This window comes from Bombina bombina, chromosome 10 (assembly GCF_027579735.1).
Source record: "Bombina bombina isolate aBomBom1 chromosome 10, aBomBom1.pri, whole genome shotgun sequence".
Lineage (NCBI taxonomy): Eukaryota > Metazoa > Chordata > Amphibia > Anura > Bombinatoridae > Bombina > Bombina bombina.
Window position 1 is genome coordinate 23420687 of NC_069508.1, and position 24652 is coordinate 23445338.

The following is a 24652-nucleotide window of genomic DNA, read 5'->3' on the forward strand; positions in this document are numbered from 1 at the left end:
GATAGGCTCAGGAGCTGGGAGCTAGCTGCTGATTGGTGGCTTCAGATATATGCCTCTGGTCATTGGCTTACATATGTGTTCAGCTACCTCCCAGTAGTGCATTGCTGTTCCCTCAACAAAGGATACCAAGAGAATGAAGCAAAATTGATAATAGAAGTAAATTGGAAAGTTGTTTAAATATCTATGCTCTATCTGAATCATGAAATAAAATTTTGGGGTTTCATGTACCTCTAACTATGAAATGCATAACAAAGTGATCTGTTAAAACACTGCTGGAAAATAGCTGTAAAATAGTGGTAAAAATATTTATCAATAAAAACCTAAACTGTTTACAATATTTATTGTTTTTATTTTATATATTTGTATACCAGGAGGACCTCAACTTGTGAAAGGAAATTTGTTTGGAAACATTAATGGTCTCCAGTTTGGAATCGCTGTCCTGAATGCTACAGTCACTGATGGTCCTGATTCTAGAACAATTCAAGCCACGTTTACTAATATTCCTAAAGGTCTAGGTAAGTAGAGTTTAGTTTGTGGATAGTGCAGACTTTAGGTTCCTTGTCAGATCTGGGATATAACAAAGTAATAAGGACAAAGTATCACAGTACCTTATTAATGTGCTGATGATGTTTTATTTATTACAAATTCAACCACAACACTTCCTGATATTCTTGCAGAATTGGAGAGATTTTGAAAATGTTCAAATTTTAAACTTAAAGGGACAGTAATGTCATAATAAGTGTTACGGTTACCCTTAGTCTCGCTGAGAGATGGACCGCTTAGTAGCCTGGATCCCTATTGCTAAAGAGGGGAGAAGCTGCTTTCCATAGTATTCTATATGAGTCTCGCAAATATAGAATAATCTCCCTTAGCTGCAGTACAGCTAGGATACCCTTCTGCCCACAAAAACGAGTCAACGCTGCGATTGAGGGTCAAACAAGAACTCAGGACTGGGATGCCCAGCCTGCTTTTTATTAAGGTTACATGCACACAGGGCACTCCCAGGGGGAGAGGGGGGGGAAGCACAAAATCCCCCATCACACATTTAGATAGAGAACACTGTCCTTTGACAGGCCACAATAGGATTACAGTACTTAAGATAACAAGTTTACAAGTTCATCTTATCAATTAGCAGTCTGGCTCCAGAGGTGATTAGACAATAGTTTCTAAAAGCTGGAAAAAAAAAGAGTTAACTCTTTATGAAATGATACTTGTTACGGTTTTCTTGGAGCCCTTCTTAGGCGCTGGCTTGCTGGTTCAGGCATTGCTGCTGGGAAATAAGCTCTTCACAACAAAATAACTAATGCTTCTGTAACAGTGCTCCCTTTCTGTGGAACACTCTGGCAGACACGGTCTGACCCCTTTTCGGGGCAGACTAAGGCTGTCCAGACCGCTGGTTATGCGGGGCTGAGGTCGGTTTGTCTGGACAACCCGTCGGCGTTGCCATTCTGTTTCCCAGGTCTGTAAGTATTGGTGAAATTGAAGGGTTGCAACGATAAGCTCCAACGTAATAGCCTGCCGTTATCTCCAGAGACCCGGTTCAGCCACACCAACGGGTTATGGTCGGTGACCAGAGTGAACTCCTGACCATATAAATAGGGAGTCAATTTCTTTAATGCCCACACCAAAGCCAAACACTCCTTTTCGACCGCTGCATAGCTGACTTCGCGGGGCAGGAGCTTCCGGCTGATGTAGGCAACTGGATGCTCCCCTCCATCTTCGCCTACTTGGCTGAGGACGGCTCCCAGCCCGAACATGGAAGCATCTGTATGGACGATAAAACGTTTGTTGAGGGCTGGGGCCGCCAAGACAGGAGCGTTAATTAGAGCATTTTTGAGAGCCTGGAAAGCCGTTTCACAGTGGGGAGACCACAGGACCTGTCGAGGTAAGTTCTTCTTGGTCAAGTCAGTCAGGGGTTTGGCAAGTGTGCTGTAGTCTGGTACGAACCGTCTATAGTACCCTGCCGTGCCCAGGAAGGCTAGGACCTGAGTCTTAGTGATGGGGGTGGGCCAATTGGCGACAGCTTCTATTTTGGCCGGCTCTGGTCGCTGCTTTCCACACCCCACCCGGTGACCCAGGTACTGTACCTCGGCCATCCCAAAGTGGCATTTTTCTGGCTTCAGAGTCAGGCCAGCAGCCCGGATCTGATCCAGAACCATTCCCACATGAGCTAAGTGGTCCTCCCAGGACTCACTGTGGATCGCTATGTCGTCCAGGTAGGCGCAAGCAAAACTCTGGAAGCCATCCAGGAGCCTATCCACCAAGCGCTGGAATGTAGCTGGGGCATTCTTCATCCCAAACGGCATTACCCTAAACTGATATAAGCCGAATGGGGTGACGAATGCCGACTTGGGGATAGCCTCCGGGGCCAGGGGAATCTGCCAGTAACCTTTGCAGAGGTCAATAGTGGTCAGGTAATTTCCCCTGGCTATACGATCGAGTAGCTCGTCTACCCTGGGCATAGGGTAAGCGTCCGTCACGGTATTTTCATTGAGCCTCCGATAGTCTACGCAGAACCGGGTGGTCCCATCTTTCTTGGGCACCAAGACAACTGGGGAGGCCCAGGGACTATCGGAGGGCTCAATTACCCTGAGCTGGAGCATCTCATCGATCTCCTTCTTCATTCCTGTCCTAACTGCTTCAGGGATTCGGTATGGAGCCTGGCGCAAGGGAGCTTGTCCCGGAGTATCTACCTGGTGGGTGGTTAAAGTAGTGTACCCTGGCTTCGGGGAGAAGGTGAGGTGTTTGGACTGGAGGAGTTGGTTGAGCTGCTCCCTTTCAGTGGGGCTAAGTCGGTCCCCTATCTGAACCTGCGCCACTATACCTGTGGGGAGGCTCTTTTCTAATAGGTCTGGAATGGGTAAACTGTCGGGGTCTTCCTGAGGGGAACAACATACGGCCGTCACGTTCTCTGGTCGCTCAAAATATTCCTTGAGCATGTTTACATGGAATGTCTTTCTAAGATTGTTGTCGTGGCAGCTAGCTATCACATAAGTGGTGTCTCCCCTTTTCTCTACGATCTGGTAGGGACCCTGCCAGGACGCCTGCAATTTGTCTGTCTTCACCGGCTTAAGTACTAACACCTTTTGTCCTATGGTGAAGATTCTCTTTCGGGCCCCCCGATCGTACCATACTTTCTGTCTTCTCTGGGCCAACTGGAGATTAGCCCGCACGGATTTGGCTAATTGCTCCATTCGGTCCCTGAGTTCCAGCACGTATGGCACAATTGGGACACCGTCAGCCTCCATCTCTCCCTCCCAGTGCTCCCGGATCAGGTTTAGGGGTCCCCGTACCTTTCTTCCGTAGAGCAACTCGAAGGGAGAGAACCCTGTCGTTTCCTGGGGCACCTCCCGATAAGCAAATAGGAGGTGCGGCAGGAAGCGTTCCCAGTCTCGGTATTCCTGAGTGAACATCTTGAGCATTTGCTTGAGGGTCCCATTGAACCTCTCACACAGCCCGTTCGTCTGGGGGTGGTATGGGGAGCTCAGGAGGGACTTAATTTTGCAAACCTGCCAGAGTTGTTGGGTCAATTCAGCCGTAAATTGGGTGCCTCGGTCGGATAGGATTTCTTTTGGAAATCCTACCCGGGAGAACACCTGTACTAGTGCATTCGCTACCGTATCCGCTTGTATGTTGGATAGGGCGACAGCCTCTGGGTACCTGGTAGCGTAGTCCACTACGGTAAGAATGTAGCGCTTACCGGAGGGACTAGGGGTAGCCAGTGGTCCCACTAGGTCAATAGCAACCCGGCTGAAGGGTTCCTCTACAATGGGCATATTTACTAGATGGGCTTTAGGGTGATCGCCTCGCCTTCCTACTCGTTGACACACATCGCAGGTGTTACAGTAAGTTCTAACGTCAGCGTGCACCCCTGGCCAAAAGAACGTGTGAGTAATGCGGTGTAGGGTACGGGTTACGGCTAGGTGGCCTGCTAAGGGGATGTCGTGGCCTATTTTGAGGATTTCTTGACGGTATTTGTGGGGCACTACCAGCTGTCGCCTACGCTGTCCCCTTTTCTCTGTCCAGCGGTATAGTTTCCCTTTTTCCCATAAGAATGTTTCGTTATCTGCCCCGCCCCCTCCGGTCTCTGCTCGTTCCCGGTACTTTTGTAAGGTCGGGTCAGTCTTAGACTCTGCCTCGAAAGCATCTGGGGTGTCCCAGGGTATGGGGCCTAACCTGTCAGGCAAGGTCGGGGTAGGTCTTACCTGTGTCTCCCGCACTGGTGAGAGCTCTCGCTCCGTCCGGGCTTGGGCCCGTGTAGTCACTGGGTCCGCCTCGTTGTTGCATACTGGAGCATAGGCAGAAGTCATGGGGCCCAAATCGTTGCCCAGTAGTACTTCGGCAGGTAAATTATCCATTAGGCCCACGTTCACAGCCCCCTTTCCCGCTCCCCAATCAAGATGCACTTTAGCTGTTGGAATTTTGTACACATCCCCCCCCGCCACTCTAACGGCCACAGTCTGTCCGGATCGCTTGTGCTCTGGCACCAAATGACTCTGTACCAGCGTGATAGTAGCCCCTGTGTCTCGCAATCCCTCGGTAGATCGCCCCTCGAGCCATACCCTCTGCCGATGGTGCTGGCGGTTATCTGAGGCAGCATATACAGGGTCTGCCTCGTGAAGCGGCCCCACATATCCCTCCATAGGGGCCTCTTGGTTAACACAGAGGGCCCGGGCCGGACGATAGGACCCAGAGGGGTAATTGTAATTCCTGGGTGTCTGGTGCGTATTAAGGGGGCAGCTAGCCATGAAATGCCCTGGTTGCTTGCATCGGTGGCAAGTCGGTCTGGGACGCTCAGAGCTGTTATTGGGTGGTCCTGAGTGTCGGACGGGCCCTGTGGGCACTGGGGCTCGAAATTCAGCACGAGGGGGTGCACGGTAAACCTCTCTGGGTTCGACCCGTGCTGGAGCTCGGTAGTTCATGGGTTCGTGAAGACGGGAGTCATAATGTTCATCGGCCAATTTGGCTGCTTCTTCTAAGGTAGAAGGCCGCCTGTCTAGCAGCCATTCCTTCCCTTGCTGTTCCATGCCATTATAAAAATGTTCTAAGAGAAACAATTGTAAAATTTCCTCACCAGTCACCGCTTTACTTCCGCTCAGCCAGTGATTTGCCGCTCTCCGCATTCGGTGCGCCCATTCCATATGGGTATCGTTAGGCTTCTTTTTCATGCCCCGAAACTGTCGGCGATATGTGTCCGGAGTTACAGCGTACCGTCGCAACAGTGTCTCCTTAACTAGCTCATACTGTGTCACTTCCTCAGCACCCAGAGTACGAAAGGCTTCCAGGGCTCGCCCGGATAGTTTCCCAGACAATATCGTGGGCCACTCTCTGTTGGGAATCTGGTGCAGGGCACATTGCCTTTCGAAGTCCGACAAATATTCATCAATCCCTGTCTCGCTCTCTAGGAAGGGTCGAAATGCCGCATAGGGTATCTTGGGCCTCCCAGCATTTTCGACAGGGATGATTACCTGCGGGGCTTCAGCATTGCGGTGTGCATTCGCTAGGTTGAGTTCGTGGGCTCGAGTCTCTCGTATATCCTCATCCGCCTCCGCCATCAACTGCTGTACCAATTCCATGGAGGGGTTCGGCCCGTATAATGAGAGCCTTTCCCGAACAATCCTGGTTTTTTCATCACTAATCGTGGTCGGTGTTTCCGCCATTGTGAAGCTCTGATCCAGTTCGGTCAATTCTGTGATCAGCTCTCTCCTCGGCCGGTTGCTGGCGTACCCCCCTCTGCTTTCAAGTAAATCCTTTAGGGTTGTACGCTTCAATTTTTCGTAAGCGCTCTCCATCCGTTCTGTACCTCTCCTAGGAAATCCAGGAAAATCCCGCCGCTGCCGCCAAATGTTACGGTTACCCTTAGTCTCGCTGAGTGATGGACCGCTTAGTAGCCTGGATCCCTATTGCTAAAGAGGGGAGAAGCTGCTTTCCATAGTATTCTATATGAGTCTCGCAAATATAGAATAATCTCCCTTAGCTGCAGTACAGCTAGGATACCCTTCTGCCCACAAAAACGAGTCAACGCTGCGATTGAGGGTCAAACAAGAACTCAGGACTGGGATGCCCAGCCTGCTTTTTATTAAGGTTACATGCACACAGGGCACTCCCAGGGGGAGAGGGGGGGGAAGCACAAAATCCCCCATCACACATTTAGATAGAGAACACTGTCCTTTGACAGGCCACAATAGGATTACAGTACTTAAGATAACAAGTTTACAAGTTCATCTTATCAATTAGCAGTCTGGCTCCAGAGGTGATTAGACAATAGTTTCTAAAAGCTGGAAAAAAAAAGAGTTAACTCTTTATGAAATGATACTTGTTACGGTTTTCTTGGAGCCCTTCTTAGGCGCTGGCTTGCTGGTTCAGGCATTGCTGCTGGGAAATAAGCTCTTCACAACAAAATAACTAATGCTTCTGTAACAATAAGACATTCATGATTTAGATAAAGCATACAATTTAAACAACTTTCCAATTTACTTCTATTATTTAATTTGTTTCCTTCTCTTGTTATCCTTTGCTGAAAGATGTATCTAGGTAAGCTCAGGAGCAGCAAATAACCTAGGTTCTAGCTGCTGATTGGTGGCTGCATATATATATATATATATATATATATATATATATATATATATATATATATATATATATATGCAAGTCTGTCAAAGAACTGAAATAGGGGGCAGTTTGCAGTGGCTTAGATACAAGGTAATCACAGAGTTAAAAATTATATTATTATAACTGTGATGGTTATGCAAAACTAGGGAATGGATTAATAAAGGGATTATATATCTTTTCAAACAATACAAATTCTGGTGTAGATTGTCAATGTAATGATTCAGATAGAGTATGCAATTCTACACAACTTTCCAATTTACTTTTATTATCTAATTTGCCTAGTTCTCTTGGTATCTTTGTTGAAAAGCATACATAGGCTCGGGAGCTGGGTGTTAGCTGCTGATTGGTGGCTGCATATATAAGCCTCTTGCTATTGACTTGCCCAGTGTGTTCAGCTAGCTACTAGAAGTGCATTGCTGCTTCTTCAACAAAGGAAACCATGAAAAAGAAGCAAAATCGATTATAGAAGAAAATTGGAAAAAATGTATGCTCTATCTGAATCATGTGCCTTTAAATGCCATTTTATGTCCTTAATTAATCACTTATTTATATGTTGTGTGATTTTTATTGTTGTCTTTTTGTATGTGTATAAATTTTTCAGTAAATAGTTTTGAAAAGTACTGCGTTATATTCAGTTAATTTCTGGTTAATTAATTTACTGTATTGTAAAACAATTTAGTATTTATTTAACATTTAAAAAAAATTTGCTTAAATAAGTATTTTCTAACTCCGTTTTAACAAAGAATACAAAAAGAAAGAGGAAAATCTGAAAGTAAATTCAGAAGTTGTTTTAATTGCTTGCTCTGAATTATGACAGTTTATTTTTATCCAAGTATTTACATTTTTTTACCCACGGTCAAATCATACAACGGTTATTTCATGATATTTTCAAAATGATTCAAAATGAGCAGGAACAAAATATTAGATTTGTATCCAACCTTATAAACATTTAATGGATAAAAGAATATTAGAAAATATATTAGATCTAATTCTTTCATAGAGTAGCTTGTTTTAATTTGTAAAGCCCATATATGGATATAAACATCTCTCAGAAACTTCTCAGCCCAGTCTATTTGCCTTCATATATTTATTCATAAGACCTCTTAGAATGCCTGAAATTAAAATACATTTTAATTTTTCTATTGAGCCATACATAATGTGTTTTAAAAATATAAATATCCAAAACATTTTTTCAAAAGTTAATACTTTACAGTGAGGTAGATTCCATTCATCATTAATTTTCACCATGAAGAGTGAAACATTCATTGTGAAATATTTAATGAGCTCAGCAATAAAACATTGCATTGTTGCACTCATGTGATGTTTAATTCCATGTTTTCTACGTAAGGCCCTTCCTTGAGGAATCTCGTCTCTATTCTGAATCCAATATACTGGACGACTGCAAAAGAGGTTGGAGATGCGGTGAATGGGTTCTCCCTTACAGACGGCATGTTTAAAAGAGAATCCCAGGTGGAATTTGCAACAGGTATACTGATTCTAAAAGACCCGAATAGTAAATCTGTCATTACTAATAGGACTTTAATATACATAATATAGCAATATTTAGCGTTAGTTTAATTACTTTGTGCCATCTAATTGTTTTACTGTTAAAGGGACAGTCAAGTCAAAATGAAACTTTCATGATTCAGATAGAGTAGCAATTTTAAGCAACTTTCTAATTTACTCCTGTTGTCATTTTTTTCTTCGTTCTCTTAGTATTATTATTTGAAAAAGCAGGAATTTAAGCCATTTTTGGTTCAGCACCTGGGTAGCGCTTTGTGATTGGTGTCTAAATTTACCCACCAATCAGCAAGTGCTACCCAGGTGCTGAACCAAAAATGGGACGGTTTCTACACTTAGATTCAAATAAAGATACAAAGAGAACAAAGGAAAATGGATAATAGGAGTAAATTAGAAAGGTGCTTAAAATTGCTGCTTTATCTGAATCATGAAAGTTTAATTTTGACTAGGCTGTCCCTTTAAAATGTTTTCAAAATGTCAATATCTAAAAAACAATGGTAACATATTGCTATTTTAAATGTCCCCATATTATAGAAGTCAGAAGTTAGAGTATATCTTTCAATCTAATAAAAGCAGCTAATTTACTCCCGGCTCATAAATAGTGAACAGTGTTTGACATATTTTATGGTGCTCACTAATGCCTATATATCATTATAACAGTTTGTTAATCCTCTGTGTTACTGATGGCAACACAGTGACATTTTTTTGTCACTTTTTGCCATGCTGGCGTATTGCTTTCAGCTTTACAAGAGAACAACCTTATATTATGTAGCAGGCAAGAGACCCACCATCCAACTATAAGTAACAGATCTTATTTATACAAGTTTTAGATAAACATTCAGAAAAATCTAACTTTGTTGTTACCTAAATCATATCACATTTTCATACATTTTCATGTGTTCAGTTTTTAAGTTATATTTTTTAAACAATTCAGTTCAGTCTTATATACCTTATGTTAGTGGTCAGGATTTGGGAATAAGTTCAACCATGTTTTGTTTTTTACTTTTTTTAAGTGGTTTAAGAGATTTTAAGTGTTTTTTTAAGTGGTTTAAGAGATTTTAATCTCAGTTTTATCTCCACCACAATTTAAATTAATATTGATTTCTCCCTGGAAATATGCCTCATCTAGCAGCAAATCAAACATATCTTCTGCTGATGAGAGCTAACAAGCCCATAACAGCCGTCCATAAATTGATTTAATTTTGTTGCTCCTTACCCATAAGGAGATTATGTGTTTAAACACAGTCATAGAAGCAAGACCTGTGAGATGTTGTATATCTCATATGCATATCTTACCCAGAGTTCTATGGTACATTGTCAACAACGTACAGAATATTTTCGGGGGACAGCAAGTGGGAATTTTTGCCTAGATGTGCTATATTTATGTCCTATATTTAACTATACAATAAAATTTGTGGTTCTTTCTTTTGTAAATAGAGGATTTTAATCTCACAGTTTTCCTTCAGCCATAACTTAAAAGAATATTCCTTTTCCTCCACATAGATTAATAAGATTTGTAATTCCAAATCTCTCTGCTGCCCTTAAAAAGGAGAATTGGACACCTCTGATTTAGACATATTTTTTTTTCTTTATTGTCCAAGGGAATGTTGTGTATAATTACTTTTTAATATACCATCGTTGTATCCTTCTGAGATCAATTTCCTAAAATATAGCACATTTCTGTATTTAATTAGTTTAAAAGAGACAGAATAGTGCAATAAGTAATGGGTCTTTTTTCCATAAACATAGTTTTCCAATGCTATTGTACAACAAAAACCTCCTTTTACTTTTAATTAGAGATTGGCACTTTTTGTACGACAATAGCACTGCCCAGGAAGATCATGGAACAACTAAACTTTTGAGAATACTCTAATGCTTCAGATAATAGTGACACACTCAGACCAGATGATTTACTTTAGGTTACAGTAAATTACTTCTTCTGAATTAACAGAATAACATCATGACAGATGACTAACTGTGTGATACTTACAGGTGAGATTTTGTGGATCACTCATACCGTGCATGGAGTTGATTCTGATGGGTCACTGCTAGTGGACACTGTGATGAAAGGAAATGTTCTCCAGCTGCAGTCAATAGCCGATGTGAAAATAAAGGTGAAATGCATTACAGATTAGATCACCTACTGCCATTTCTGCTTTTTAAAGGGACATAATAGTCAGTAAAGAAATACACGATACACATTTGGCAATACACATTTTAGTAATTGCTATGATAGTCTTTATTCTCTCCCAGTTGGCATATCATTTCTAAATATGTCCTGTGCCTGCTCAGAATGCCAGTTGTAGAATATATCTCCTTGTGCCAAAGCCCTATAGCTGATTTAGTTTAGTTACTTAAGTTTACTTGCCAGAAAACAAGTTACAAGATGTAACAATTACTAAAACGATATAGCATTAGACTCAGCTTTGGCATCAAATAGTCATATACAGAAGTCCTGAGGAATAATAAGGCAACAACAGGATACTTTAGAGTTAATTCAGGGTTAAGACAAGATAGTAGGTATAGATATAAGACTAAGTAACCTGTCCAAGCAGAGTATCTAGACTGGCAAAGAAGGAGAAGGTCAATATACAGGTTTGGTAAAGACCAATATATATTCAGATTCCAGGAAAGTACAGATGGTCAACACAAAGACAAGTCAAAATACCAGTTTTAGACAAATATTAAGGACAATATTAGGTATATGGTTGCACCTCAAAGAACTGGGAAACAAGATGCCTCGTTGAACAGGCAATGGAAGGGAAGTGGTCACCATTTTGGAAACATAATTTGGGGTCAGCTACAGGCTGACTGGCCTTATTGTGTGGCCTTTTAAGAAGACATGAGTCTATAGCCTGGACTTCTAAAGCAATACTGTCATGAATATAAGTCTGATTAGAATCATTTTGTGATGTATATCTTAAGGTGTTACATTTGTTTCTCTGTTTTTCATTTCACTTTCCCATTTTGGTTTGTTCAATTTGCCAGGACTATACAGAAGACTATGTACAGACAAGCCCTGGTCAGCTCTATGCTTATTCAACCAGAATGTTTTCCCTGGATGGGGTCAGCATTCCTTTTACCTGGAACCACACAATCAGCTATGATGATGCTAAAGGGAAAATGCCTTACCTGGTGGAGACGCTCTATGTGACGTCTGTAGAATCTCACTATGATCCAAAGGAAGAATTGCTACAGTTCCATCTACAGTCCTCAATCTCCAAGGGTATAAAATAATCTAGTTAAACCTAAATAGAGACATATAGATTGAACCAGCTGTTCTCTCTGTTTCTCTAAAACTATGGTTGCTGTCAATAGTCAACTAGTAATAAGTTTGAGATCAAGTGTAGATATTACACTGTGGTCCCTTATATTAAAATGTTTATAATTACAAAATAAACAAACTGAGAAATGTATATGTATAAAATATAAAAAAAAATCTATAATTATTTTCTAACTAACCCATTTTCAAACGTAAGTATATATCATGAGAGTTATGAAACAGATAAAAATGGATCGCTTCCTCTCTTTTCTTTCAGTCTAACTGTATTTATCTCACCTACCTGTATTTTTTTCTGAGATCTAGTTAATCTATAGATTAAAGGGACACTGAACCCAAATTTTTTCTTTCGTGATTCAGGTAGAGCATCCAAATTTTAAGCAACTTTCTAATTTACTCCTATTATCAAATTTTCTTCATTCTCTTGGTATCTTTATTTGAAAAGCAAAAAATGTAAGTTTAGATGCTGGCCCACTTTTGGTGAACAACCTGGGTTGTCCTTGCTGATTGGACAGCATCAATAAACAAGTGCTGTCCATGGGGCTCAATGACTAAAAGCTATCTGGGCTGGCAAGATTATTAAAGAATGCTTTAATAATATTCTATTTCCCTGGTGGAATGATCTAAAGCCACTTTTCACCCTGAAAACAGGGTGTCTCACTTAGGGGCATATACTGCATTTCTATATGAAAAATGCCCAATAAAATTTGTATTTTAACCCCTTAATGACCACAGCACTTTTCCATTTTCTGTCCATTTGGGACCAAGGCTATTTTTACATTTCTGCGGTGTTTGTGTTTAGCTGTAATTTTCCTCTTACTCATTTACTGTACCCACACACATTATATACCGTTTTTCTCGCCATTAAATGGAATTTCAAAATATACCATTATTTTCATCGTATCTTATAATTTACTATAAAAAAATTATAAAATATGAGGAAAAAATTGAAAAAAACACACTTTTTCTAACTTTGACCCCCAAAATCTGTTTCACATCTACAACCACCAAAAAAAACATATGCTAAATAGTTTCTAAATTTTGTCCTGAGTTTAGAAATACCCAATGTTTACATGTTCTTTGCTTTTTTTGCAAGTTATAGGGCCATAAATACAAGTAGCACTTTGCTATTTCCAAACCACTTTTTTTCAAAATTAGCACTAGTTACATTGGGACACTGATATCTTTCAGGAATCCCTGAATATCCATTGACATGGATATATATATTTTTTTTAGAAGACATCCCAAAGTATTGATCTAGGCCCATTTTGGTATATTTTATGCCACCATTTCACCGCCAAATGCGATCAAATAAAAAAAATTGTTCACTTTTTCACAATTTTTTTCACAAACTTTAGGTTTCTCACTGAAATTATTTACAAACAACTTATGCAATTATAGCATAAATGGTTGTAAATGCTTCTCTGGGATCCCCTTTGTTCATAAATAGCAGACATATATGGCTTTGGCTTTGCTTTTTACTAATTAGAAGGCTGCTAAATGCGACTGCGCACCACACGTGTATTATGCCCAGCAGTGAAGGGGTTAATTAGGGAGCATGTAGGGAGCTTCTAGGGTTAATTTTAGCTTCAGTGTAGTGTAGTAGACAACCCCAAGTATTGATCTAGGCCCATTTTGGTATATTTCATGCCACCATTTCACCGCCAAATGCGATCAAATTAAAAAAAATGCTAAATTTTTCACAATTTTAGGTTTCTCACTGAAATTATTTACAAACAGCTTGTGTAATTATGGCACAAATGGTTGTAAATGCTTCTCTGGGATCCCCTTTGTTCAGAAAAAGCAGACATATATGACTTTGGCGTTGCTTTTTGGTAATTAGAAGGCCGCAAAGTGCTGCTGCGCATCACACGTGTATTATGGCTAGCAGTGAAGGGGTTAATTAGGTAGTTTGTAGGGAGCTTGCAGGGTTAATTTTAGCTTTAGTGTAGAGATCAGCCTCCCACCTGACACATCAGACCCCCTGATCCCTCCCAAACCGCTCCCTTCCCTCCCCCACACCACAATTGTCCCCGCCATCTTAAGTACTGGCAGAAAGTCTGCCAGTACTAAAATAAGTTTTTTTTTTTTTTAAAAATAAACATTTTTTTAGCATATTTACATATGCTACTTTGTAGGATTCCCCCCTTAGCCCCCAACCTCCCTGATCGCCCCCAAAACAGCTCTCTAACCCTCCCCCTCTGCCTTATTGGGGGCCATCTTGGGTACTGGCAGCTGTCTGCCAGTACCCAGTTTGCAAGAGAAATGTTTTTTTTGTTTTATTTTTATCTTCTTTTTCTGTAGTGTAGCTTCCCCCCCACACAGACCAATCCCCCACCCCCTGACTGATGTAGTTTGATATAAATATAGTCTACTTTTTTAAAACTTTTAATACTTCCTTTTTCTGTAGTGGAGCGGTTCCCACCCACTCCCTTCCCGTGCACGCGCCGGCCCCCGCCCTCACGTGCACGCGCGCGCGCCCGTGCGCGCCCCCGATCACCCCGCCCACGATCCCGCCCCCCTCCACATCATCAGGGCCATCGATGGCCGCCACCCGCCTCCCGAACCGGCTCCCACCCACCAACGGATTTAGCTGGCGATGTCCGGTGCAGAGAGGGCCACAGAGTGGCTCTCTCTGCACCGGATTGCTAAAAAAGGTTATTGCAGGATGCCTCGATATCAAGGCATCACTGCAATAACCGGAAAGCAACTGGAAGCGTGCAGGATCGCTTCCAGCTGCTTTCCAGACCAAGGACGTACGCCACACGTCCTCGGTCATTAACTGTATTTTTTTTGAGGACGTGTGACGTACGTCCTTGGTCGTTAAGGGGTTAAACATCATACAAAACAAATATTTGACCCAATCACACAAAAGTAAGCAGGGAAAAATTGTATTATTGTTAAGGTGCATCAAAAATCGTAACAAAATTCTTCACCAAAAATCGTATTTTAACAAAAAACATAAATAATAAAGGATAAATCTTATTAAAAATGCACAGCGTAAATCGTAATTTTAGTGCTCTAGATGTGCAAAAATCACAAAGGAATTTGTACTCATAAATACAAAATGCAAAGCTTAATTGTTGTTTTTTTGTAAAATAGGCTGAACATGGGCGTATATGAAAATGTCTCTCTAATCCCAGCATAATTCTATAAAGAATTTCGCACTGCAGATCTTACAGTTTTTTCTCAATATACTTATAATCCTAATAGAAAAACACATATATACAAAAATATAGGCAAATGTAAGATGCTCTATGCAGAAAGCAGGATAATGTGAGTTATATTGGCTGCACAATTTTAATTTTAAAGTGCTCCCCCCTGATAACTTCGCTCTAAGGAGCGAAGTGTCCCTATCCAGCGAGCTTCATTACTTTCAATAAGAGCCATCTCACCACTCGCAGGTCCTGTTCCTTTTTTACGATCATTCCACCGGGAAAGCCCTGCAAGAGTCGGCGAGAAAAAGTAGCTTTGAGCAGGCGATGTTTACATCATCAAGCCAATGGTCCTGAACCAAAAATTGGCTGGCTCCTTAGCTTAGATGCCAAATAAAGATATCAAGAGAACAAAGAAAAATTAATAATAGGAGTAGAAGAGAAAGTTGCTTAAAATCGCATGCTCTATCTGAATCACGAAAGAAAAACAATTGGGTTCAGTGTCCCTTTAAGGCAAACATATGCATCACACCCACAGAATAACTGAATCAAGCTAACATTCTGTGCTAGGCTGCAAATGCACATTTTGAGCCAGTGCTGAGAAGACATGAATAATCTGAGGTTTCTATATTAACATATCAGTAACTATAGTCCTTACAAACCATAAATCACAAAAATGATGAGTTATTAATGATAACCAATAAAATACTGAAATAACAGTTCTGAATATATCACACTTTCTGAAACTAACTTTTCCACCTTTACAAGAAGAACACATTGCAAGACCTGATATACATCCCTTGAACTCATACACAGTTTACATAGTCTGCCTATGGCTATGTGACCATTCTGTGTCCAGAGATACCATCATGATTTCTGCCGTCACTGCTGGATACCCCAGTACTGCTTCTGACTAGCTGTACTTAGAGACCAGTTTAAAGGTCATAGAAATCAATGAGAAAAGGTGTCCCTAGATACCTGCCTGTATTGCTTAGAGATAAATCCATCTCTGAGGAAGTGACACCAAAACAATACATACAAAAGATACCTTATAAAAACATAAACCTTGTTAAAGCATAAACCTGACAGAAGCAGCATTACAGTGCACCAATTAAACAAATTATAACTGCGTGTATAGGAAACGGTTAATGTAATAAACCTTATTCATCTCTTTTAAAGGGGATCAGAGTACCCAATGTCCAGATGGATTCAGTTTTGATGTCTCAGGAATCTACTGTGCCGGTAAGTTAATATTAGATTAGATTAGTAATGTTTTTGTTCACTTATACTAGTTCATTGTTCAGAATACCAGCCCTTTAAAATAAAATACATTTAAATAAAAAAAAATATTTTCATCATATAAATAAATGAAATGAATGACTGTGTGTTGTGGCATAACATATAAGATTGTTTTACAATTGTCTAAGGACCATATACTGATGAATAGAAACACTCACATAACAGGCACACACGAATAAGTGTTGGTACCCACTTACTCAGTATGTATAGATTCTCACAAATGTTAACCCAGTCTTCTTATTAAATGCTTTGATTGACAGTCTTTGGAGGATACTTTATGTCATATAATCAGCGGTAATCACAACCTGATGTTCTCACTAGACATGTGCGATTTGTTTCGGATCGATTCGGAAATTAAGAAAATTCGGAGATACATCCGAATCGATTCGGATGTATTCGGTAGATTCGGATGGCCGTGTATTACACTAGTATTGTACAGTATATTAGGTTTTATCACTCTGCTATGGGTTAAACCTAATATACAGTACATAATACTAGTGTAATACACAGCACATCCCACCTAACACTTACCGAAATTCCGAATTTCCGAATCGATTCGAACCGAATCGAATTGAACTGAGCCAAATTTTTTCCGAATCCGAAAGAATCCAAAAGAATCCGATACGAATTCATTCAAATTTTTCCGAAATCGAATAGATCCGAACCGAAATTCTAATCGATCCGAAACGAATTTTTCGAAGCTGCACAAGTCTAGTTCTCACATACACACATATAACATGATGTGTAATGCACAGACAATGGTTACCCGGCTCATTTCAGTAAAAATTTAGCTTCTTGGTGTAAATTTTTCCTCCATATTTAATATCCCGTTAAATTTCATCATTAATAATTAAAAAGAAATTTGTTACGTGAATGATCTATTTAAAATGAAGTCCTATGGTTCTTTAATAAATGTAATAGTTAGTTTTAACCGCTTTGCTGCCAGAGAGTTCTCTATGCATTGTATGGTAATAGATTGTAGCCTTCTCTGGCACCCCAGGGGTTAAAGCTCAGATGAGACATTGTTTTAGAATGATACAGTTTCTCTGTGTTCTGCCAGTTTCCGTGACTACTTTTTGTACTCTGTGTTTATTGAATGTTTCCAGATGATGATGAATGTGCGGCGCACGCCCCCTGCTCCCACTCCTGTCATAATATTATGGGCAGTTACTACTGTTCCTGTCCCAAGGGACTGATAATATCAGATGATGGACGAACTTGCCACGGTGAGCTGAACGTATTATTTTACTACTTAATATCATTTAACATTCAATTACAAGATCACTAAATACAGTAGCAATGAATAATTGTCAAGTACACAATAATAGCACAATACAATAGCACTTACTTTGAATTTGAAATAAGTAATAGAATATTTTCTGGGAAATGTCAAAGTTAATCTAATTTTCCCTCCGTCTGAATCATGTGACAGCCATCAGCCAATCACAAAATGCAAATACTTATATGCTGTGCACTTTGCACATGCTCGGTAGCAGCTGGAGCCTCAGAAAGTGTGCATATAAAATAATAATGGAAGTATATTAGAATTTTTATTTAAATTGCTGATTTAGCTGAATCATTAAACTTTAGTGACCCTTTAAATTAACAAACTAGTCTGATCTATTGATGATAGCCAATGAGCCTATTTATATGCACTTCTTCTTTAAGCTAAATCATTTAACACTGATTCCTTTCATTATTATTCTGTCAGTCTCACCTTACCTTATATTCCGTGATGTAATACAGAGAGAGAGATTTTTATCAAACACAAACCAGATGTCACCATCATACCTGTCTATATGCTGCCAGTTAAAGGGACGTTGTACACAAATGAAATGCTGCCAAGCATAAGAAAGAGCTGCAAATAAACACGTTCAATATTTTGCAAGAAATAGTTAAGCAACCCACAAATTTTGAAAATAATCAGCTTTGAGAAAATTCTCAAAATTGGTTCTTCTCAAAGAAAAGTTGTAAAGTTGTCCTTTGTAACTGATTCACAAACCGATAAATTTGGCGTTGGAAGCAATTTAGTTTATCAACTGCGTCTGAGGGTGCGTTATACCTCAATATCGGCATATTTGCATCCCATAGAAAGCATTAGACGCTGTTAAAGGGACACTAAACCAAATTTTCTTCTTTAATGATTCAGATAGAGCAGCAATTTTAATTAACTTTCTAATTTACTCCTATTATCAATTTTTCTTCGTTCTCTTGCTATCTTTATTTAAAAAGCAGGAATGTGATGCATAGGAGCCGGCCCATTTTTGGTTGAGAACCTGGGTTATGCTTGCTTATTGGTGGGTAAATGTAAGTCTCCAATAAGCAAGCGCTATCCATGGTGCTGAACCTAAAATGGGCTGGCTGCTAAGATTTACATTCCTGCTTTTAAAATAAAGATAGCAAAAGAACAAAGAAAAATTGATAATAGGAGTAAATTAGAAAGTTGCTTAAAATGTCATGCTCTATCTGAATCACGAAAGAAAAAATTTGGGTTCAGTGTCCCTTTAAGCAATAATTTATACCAGGTTTCCAATGAAAGTGCAAACCGTTAATACACTGTCGGAGGCTGTCAATACATTTAAAAAAATTACCCCCAGCTCAACTAGATGTAAAAAAAGAAAACAAACATTTTGAGACCTTTTTCCCATTTGAATATTAAAACTTGTAAATAATGCAAGTGTTTCAATGTATGAAAAACTAAAATATGTAATATTTATTGTTGTACCATGTATAGGAATAGTTGCACTTATATTTTTATGGAAATAGCAGTATGTATTTACATATAAGAACATATGGTAGCACATTTCTACAGAATTCAAACTAGACCTATGCCTAGGGCAGCAATACATATTACATATACAGGTGGCCCTCGTTTTACAACGGTTCAATTTACACCGTTTCAGAATAACAACCTTTTTTTCCAGTCATGTGACTGCTATTGAAAAGCATTGAGAAGCAGTGCATTGAGTACAATAGCCAGTAGGTGGAGCTGTCCGCTTGTGTTGCAGCAAAGCCAAGCAAGCTGAAATTAATCCGTTTAGCCAGACCTGAGCTATCAAGCAGATTTCAAAGAAATAAGATCGTCCTGTCTATAAATTAGTCCAGATTTGAATGCATAGAAAGAACTGTTTGCAGAAAAAATGAAAGTGAAGTCTGTGTTGTGTGATTATTTTATTAGGTTTATAATGCTGTTTAGCAAATGTTTTTGTTCATTTAACTTAGTTTAATTATATATTCTGTGTTGTGTGATTATTTTATTAGATTCATAATGCTGTTTAGCATTTAAAGTCTTCATTTCAAAGCTTTAAAAATAATGTATTAAGTATTAGGTGTTTCTTATGACAATTTTGAGAGGGGCCTGGAACCTATCTCCCTCACTTCCCATTGACTTACATTATAAACTGGGTTTAAATTTACAACGGTTTCGATTTACAACCATTTCTTCTGGAACCTAACCCCGGCGTAAACTGAGGGCTACCTGTATTGATAAAGTAGAGGATATAATTATAATAAAAAATAGTATTTGCTTATAGTTATAAAATGCATATTTAAAAAAGTGTATCTTTTTTTTTGTTTCTCTTTAGAGGTGATCACAGGTAAGGAACGCAGACGTTAAACGTAAATTTTATAGTGTAAAGTGGGGTTACCATAGCAACTAATTGATTTTCAAGAAATCCGACGTCGGATTAAAGCGTTAACAGGCTCATTGTCTAATATGTACTTGGTGTTAATACACATTGACTCATACATACTGTACATCTTGTTAATATAATGATGTTTGTGGATGCACTTTCATAGACATTGATGAATGCACATCGGATGAATTTATTTGCCATTTAAATCAAGAGTGTAAAAACACGATTGGATCTTATGTGTGTACGGTGAAATGTGGTGCTGGATTCCGAGCTGTCTCTAACGACCTGAACTGCCAAGGTAACTGCTCTAATTATCCAGTCCTCAGCGTTAAGAACATTTTAGTTTTGCTTTTTTTTTGTATAAGAAATTCTGAATGTTTAGATTTTTTTATTAATTTTTAAACCCTAAATTACTGCATCACTTGTACTATTTGAAATAGTTTCTATAGCAGATAACTAATTGTGAAGAGAACTGCGCAATTTTTAGTATGTTTAACCTCTTTGCTGCCAAAAAGGTCTGCGATCATAACCAAATGGCTAATGAGGTATTTCCATTTAAATTACATTTAATTTACGCTAAAAAAAATGATGAGATAGGAAAATGCCTAAATTTCCCAATTTTGGGCTATGTTATGAGTGGAGGGCAATTTATCGCTCAAGCGTTAAATTCGCTAGATGGAGGTTTTTTGCACACGTTGGGTAGTGCATATATTACAAATTAAAAGTAAAACGTTTTCACACGAGAGCTAACCTGAAGCTGGCAAATAGCCGAACTTCAAATTTCGCAAAGACATTAACGTATTCCCTATAGATTTCAATGGACTTCAAAAATGAATATTTTACATTCCAATGTTCTTCACATAGCAGAATATGTTCTATTTATTCTTAAAGGGATAGTGAACCCAAATTTTGTTATTCAGATATAGCATGCAATTTTAAGCAACTTTCTAATTTATACCTATTATCAATTTTTCTTCGTTCTCTTGCTATCTTTATTTGAAAAAGAAGGCATCTAAGCTAAGGAGCCAGCCAAATTTTAGTTCAGTACCCTGGACAGCACTTGTTTATTGGTGGGTGAATTTATCCACCAATCAGCGAGAACAACCCAGGTTGTTCACCAAAAATGGGCCGGCATCTAAACTTACATTCTTGCTTTTTAAATAAAGATACCAAGAGAATTAAGTAAATTTGATAATAGGAGTAAATTAGAAATTTACTTAAAATGGCATGCTCTATCTGAATCACAAAAGAAAAAAATAGGGTTCAATGTCCCTTTAAATACACACATATATATATATATATATATATATATATATATATATATATATATATATATATATATATATATGGTGTTTTTTGGTACCATATATATATTTATATATATATATATATATATATATATACATGATTATATAAAGGTATAGATATATACAGATATATATAAAATACTTACAACATATTCCCCTATGTGAAGAACATTGTAATGTGAAATATATACAGTAAAATAGATTTCATTTTATTAAATATAAATATTGCATAAATATTATTTAACATGTTTTCAGCTTCTTGACGGCAATAGGCTCCAATGCACTGATTGTTTTTTTATATTTTTTATTACATTGTTATTATGAGTGTAACTGTCCTTTAAAATGTATTTTAGATGTGTTTTGTGCAACTTTTTCATCTCGTGTAACAGTTAACCAGAACTCTGAAATCTCACTATCCCGACGTACGATAAATTTGAATGCGTACAAGAGAACGCATTTACTTTAAATTGGTAACATGAGCGCTACTTCCGACGTGTGCAAAGAGCTGCAATATTTTTCCTTTTTCTCTCATACGCAACAGTTAGCGCACCACTGGTAATCTAGCCCTTTATGAGTTAATTTTCTGTGCTTTTAAATTGAGTTTGATAAAAGAAAAAAGTCAAACTTAAAGTAAACATATAACTTTTTTTCTATAGACATAAATGAATGTCAGGAATCCAACCCGTGTCATCAGCGCTGCTACAACACTATAGGAAGTTATCACTGTGGATGTGACGGGGGCTACCACTTAAAGGGCCGGCGATGCTTTGGTATGATGACACATATTTTATGGGCTCGATTTATCAATCATTTGGGGAATTCTCCTTTTAGTTCTCCTATCAGTCCTCCGCAGCTCGCCTATGGAGAGGCACACATGTGCGCCCGTATTTATCATAAAAAGTAGTTTTTTCTCCATAGGAGAGCTGAGGATAAATAATGATACATTTCTCCAGTCGGATTAGTATCTTCTCCTTATTTATCACTAAAAATAAGCAACTATTCTCCATGTCAATCATATATAAACCAATAGAAATATTTATTCAGCCTTCCTAGTAGCTTTGTTAACGCCCCTCTTCAGCAAACTTTCATATAAGAAAATAGATCTACATTTTCATTGTTTTTGTGCTTCAATTTTAGCGCTTTTTTATATCTTATATTTATGCCCCAATAGATATCATTTTTGTGCTCTGTTATATATTTTGACGCTGCATTCTATATATTTTTTTCACTCCATCAAAAATTATTATTGCGCTCCAATAACCTTTATTATTGTGCTTTGTTATAGATAATTTTTGCACCTTGTGGAGCCCTTTTGTGTAACTGCTTCTACAACTGGTAGACAATAGATTTCTAATGCTGTTCTCCACTGTAGCTATGGAGAAGTTTAATGCAGGAACCTGCAGGAAAACTTTCAGTCCTCCACAGGAGAATGTAAATGATTAATTTGAAAGTAGGAGAATTCTGAGGAGAACTATATGAAATACGACTAAAAAAGATCTAATGTAACCCTTTTTTTGGAGAACATGTTCTCCAAGGAGAGTGAGAACAGAGTAGGAGAATTTTACAGTTGAACTTGCCCAATTTTAGGCGCATTTTTGAATGATAAATAGGAAAATTATTTCTCATGAGAACTTTAAGGAGAACATCTAGGAGAATATGAATGATAAATTGAGCCCTATTTATAACTACCCTGACTGTAAACCATGTAATGTTATTAAAGGAAATGTTATGTTTTTATGCGAAGATCTGAACGAATGTCGCCAGAATGTGTGCAGACCAGACCAGCTGTGCAAAAATACACGTGGCAGTTACAAGTGCATTGACCTCTGCCCCAGCGGGTTAATGAAAGCTGAAAACGGATCATGTATAGGTGAGTTTCCATATGGAAGTTAAAATGAAACATTCATAATTCAGACGAGTTTAATAAAAATAAAATCTAATTTATTTGTATTGTTAAATAAATCTCTTACGAATGTCCTCTTTTCATGGGAGCATACTGAGTTACGCTCAGGAGCATGCACAAGTCTTGAGCACAAGGGGGCCAATTTATCAAAGGGCTTGCGGACCTGATCCGACACTGCGGATCAGGTCCGCAAGACCTCGCTAAATGCGGAGAGCAATACGCTCTCCACATTTAACATTGCACCAGCAGCTCACAAGAGCTGCTGGTGCAACGCCGCCCCCTGCTGACTCGCGGCCAATCGGCCGCCAGCAGGGAGCTGTCAATCAACCCGATCGTATTCGATCGGGTTGATTTCCGGCGGTTCCTGTCCGCCTGCTCAGAGCAGGCGGACAGGGTTATGAAGCAGCGGTCTTTAGACCGCTGCTTCATAACTTGTGTTTCTGGCGAGTCTGAAGACTCGCCAGAAACACGGCCCTTCAAGCTCCATACGGAGCTTGATAAATGGGCCTGTATATGTTTAACATTATTACAAACATTGTTGTAACCACTGTAGTCATATAATGCTCAAAACATGTGTATGCTCCGGAGCACTGACCCTTGAAATATATCTGTTTAAGTCATATAAAAATGCATTCTAAATATTTTGCAAAGACTCAGTAGAAGCCTTTATTAATTACAAATAACAAGACCATTTGTTTGCTCAGATATCAATGAGTGCAGAGATGCAACACATCAGTGCAGATATAATCAGATCTGTGAAAATACACACGGCAGCTATGCCTGCGTTTGTCCACGAGGGTACAGATCTGAAAGTGTCGGAAAACCCTGTGAAGGTGAGTATCAGATTCATCAACATTTCATATCCTCAATATTTTTAAGATCCAAATCCAGGACAAATTTTTGGAAGTGACTTGTAGAGGGAGTGCATACAGAAATAGAACATATATATAGACTAACACAATGACAAGTGCTATTTCCATATGCAACCATGGAGCTCTGCATACATCAGGGGAACTTCCCAACGGGGAACAGCGGTATGAAGTACTTCATACTTCATACCGCTGTTCCCCGTTGGGAAGTTCCCCTGATGTATGCAGAGCTCCATGGTTGCATATGGAAATAACACTTGTCATTGTGTTAGTCTATCACACGGACGGATGAGGACTTACCCTGCTTTGGAAACAAAGTTTGCCGCTCTGTGCGGCTGGTATGTGATTACCTGTCTGTGTATTCCCACATATTTACCACCTGTTTGGGATTTACAAGTGACTTTGTTTTGGCCATGGTTCACTTGTATTGTGGATAAGTTCTATACTGACAACTACATGCACCGTTTTGAAACAATCTCTTTACAGAGTAATAATGCTTGGCTGGGACTGTTGCTCACATTCTTACTGCATCATTACATCTTGCTTGCAATCTTTTGAATAACACGCTGAAGCTTAACCTTTTTACATCTTGCTTACGCAACAATTTGCATTGACTAACTGCATGATATCAGCCTCTGTTGTTTTTTGTGATCTACAGCCTCCATCTTTAGTACGTGGTGCACCACATTTATATGTTAGCTCCTGCTACATATTGGGGAAGCCCATTAGTATGTATGGAAGTGTGTGTATGGATGTTTTTTATTTATTGTGTGCACTTTTCATGTATATGACATTTTGATACTATATAAAAGATACTTTTTGCATTGAAATATTGGTCTCTGTCTCTATATGTGCTAATTATCCTAGACTTTGAGACTGCACGTATTGGTGCAATCTTCTTCCTTTTTGCATTAATAACTAAATAGTTTTCTAGGTTGCACTATAGTAAATTTATTATGATGAATTATTAGGGTTGAGCTTTACTAATTTTTTTGGGTCTGTTCAATAATCTTCTGAACATGGGAAATGGCAACCCCTGACCATCATTTGGGCCTCATTTGGGACTCTTCA

General features: G+C 39.0%; 1 protein-coding gene across 1 annotated transcript in view; it reads left to right on the plus strand.

Annotated features, from left to right (window-relative positions):
- The window catches only part of HMCN1 (hemicentin 1), a 297578-nt gene that overhangs the window by 268666 nt on the left and 4260 nt on the right, over nt 1–24652 (plus strand). Inside the window, exons 94-103 of the mRNA XM_053693857.1 lie at nt 372–515; nt 7961–8098; nt 10126–10247; nt 11122–11359; nt 15748–15810; nt 16974–17093; nt 19666–19800; nt 21466–21579; nt 22554–22679; nt 23417–23545. Of these exons, the coding sequence (XP_053549832.1) occupies nt 372–515; nt 7961–8098; nt 10126–10247; nt 11122–11359; nt 15748–15810; nt 16974–17093; nt 19666–19800; nt 21466–21579; nt 22554–22679; nt 23417–23545 (1329 nt within the window). The remainder of the gene's footprint in view (nt 1–371; nt 516–7960; nt 8099–10125; nt 10248–11121; nt 11360–15747; nt 15811–16973; nt 17094–19665; nt 19801–21465; nt 21580–22553; nt 22680–23416; nt 23546–24652) is intronic.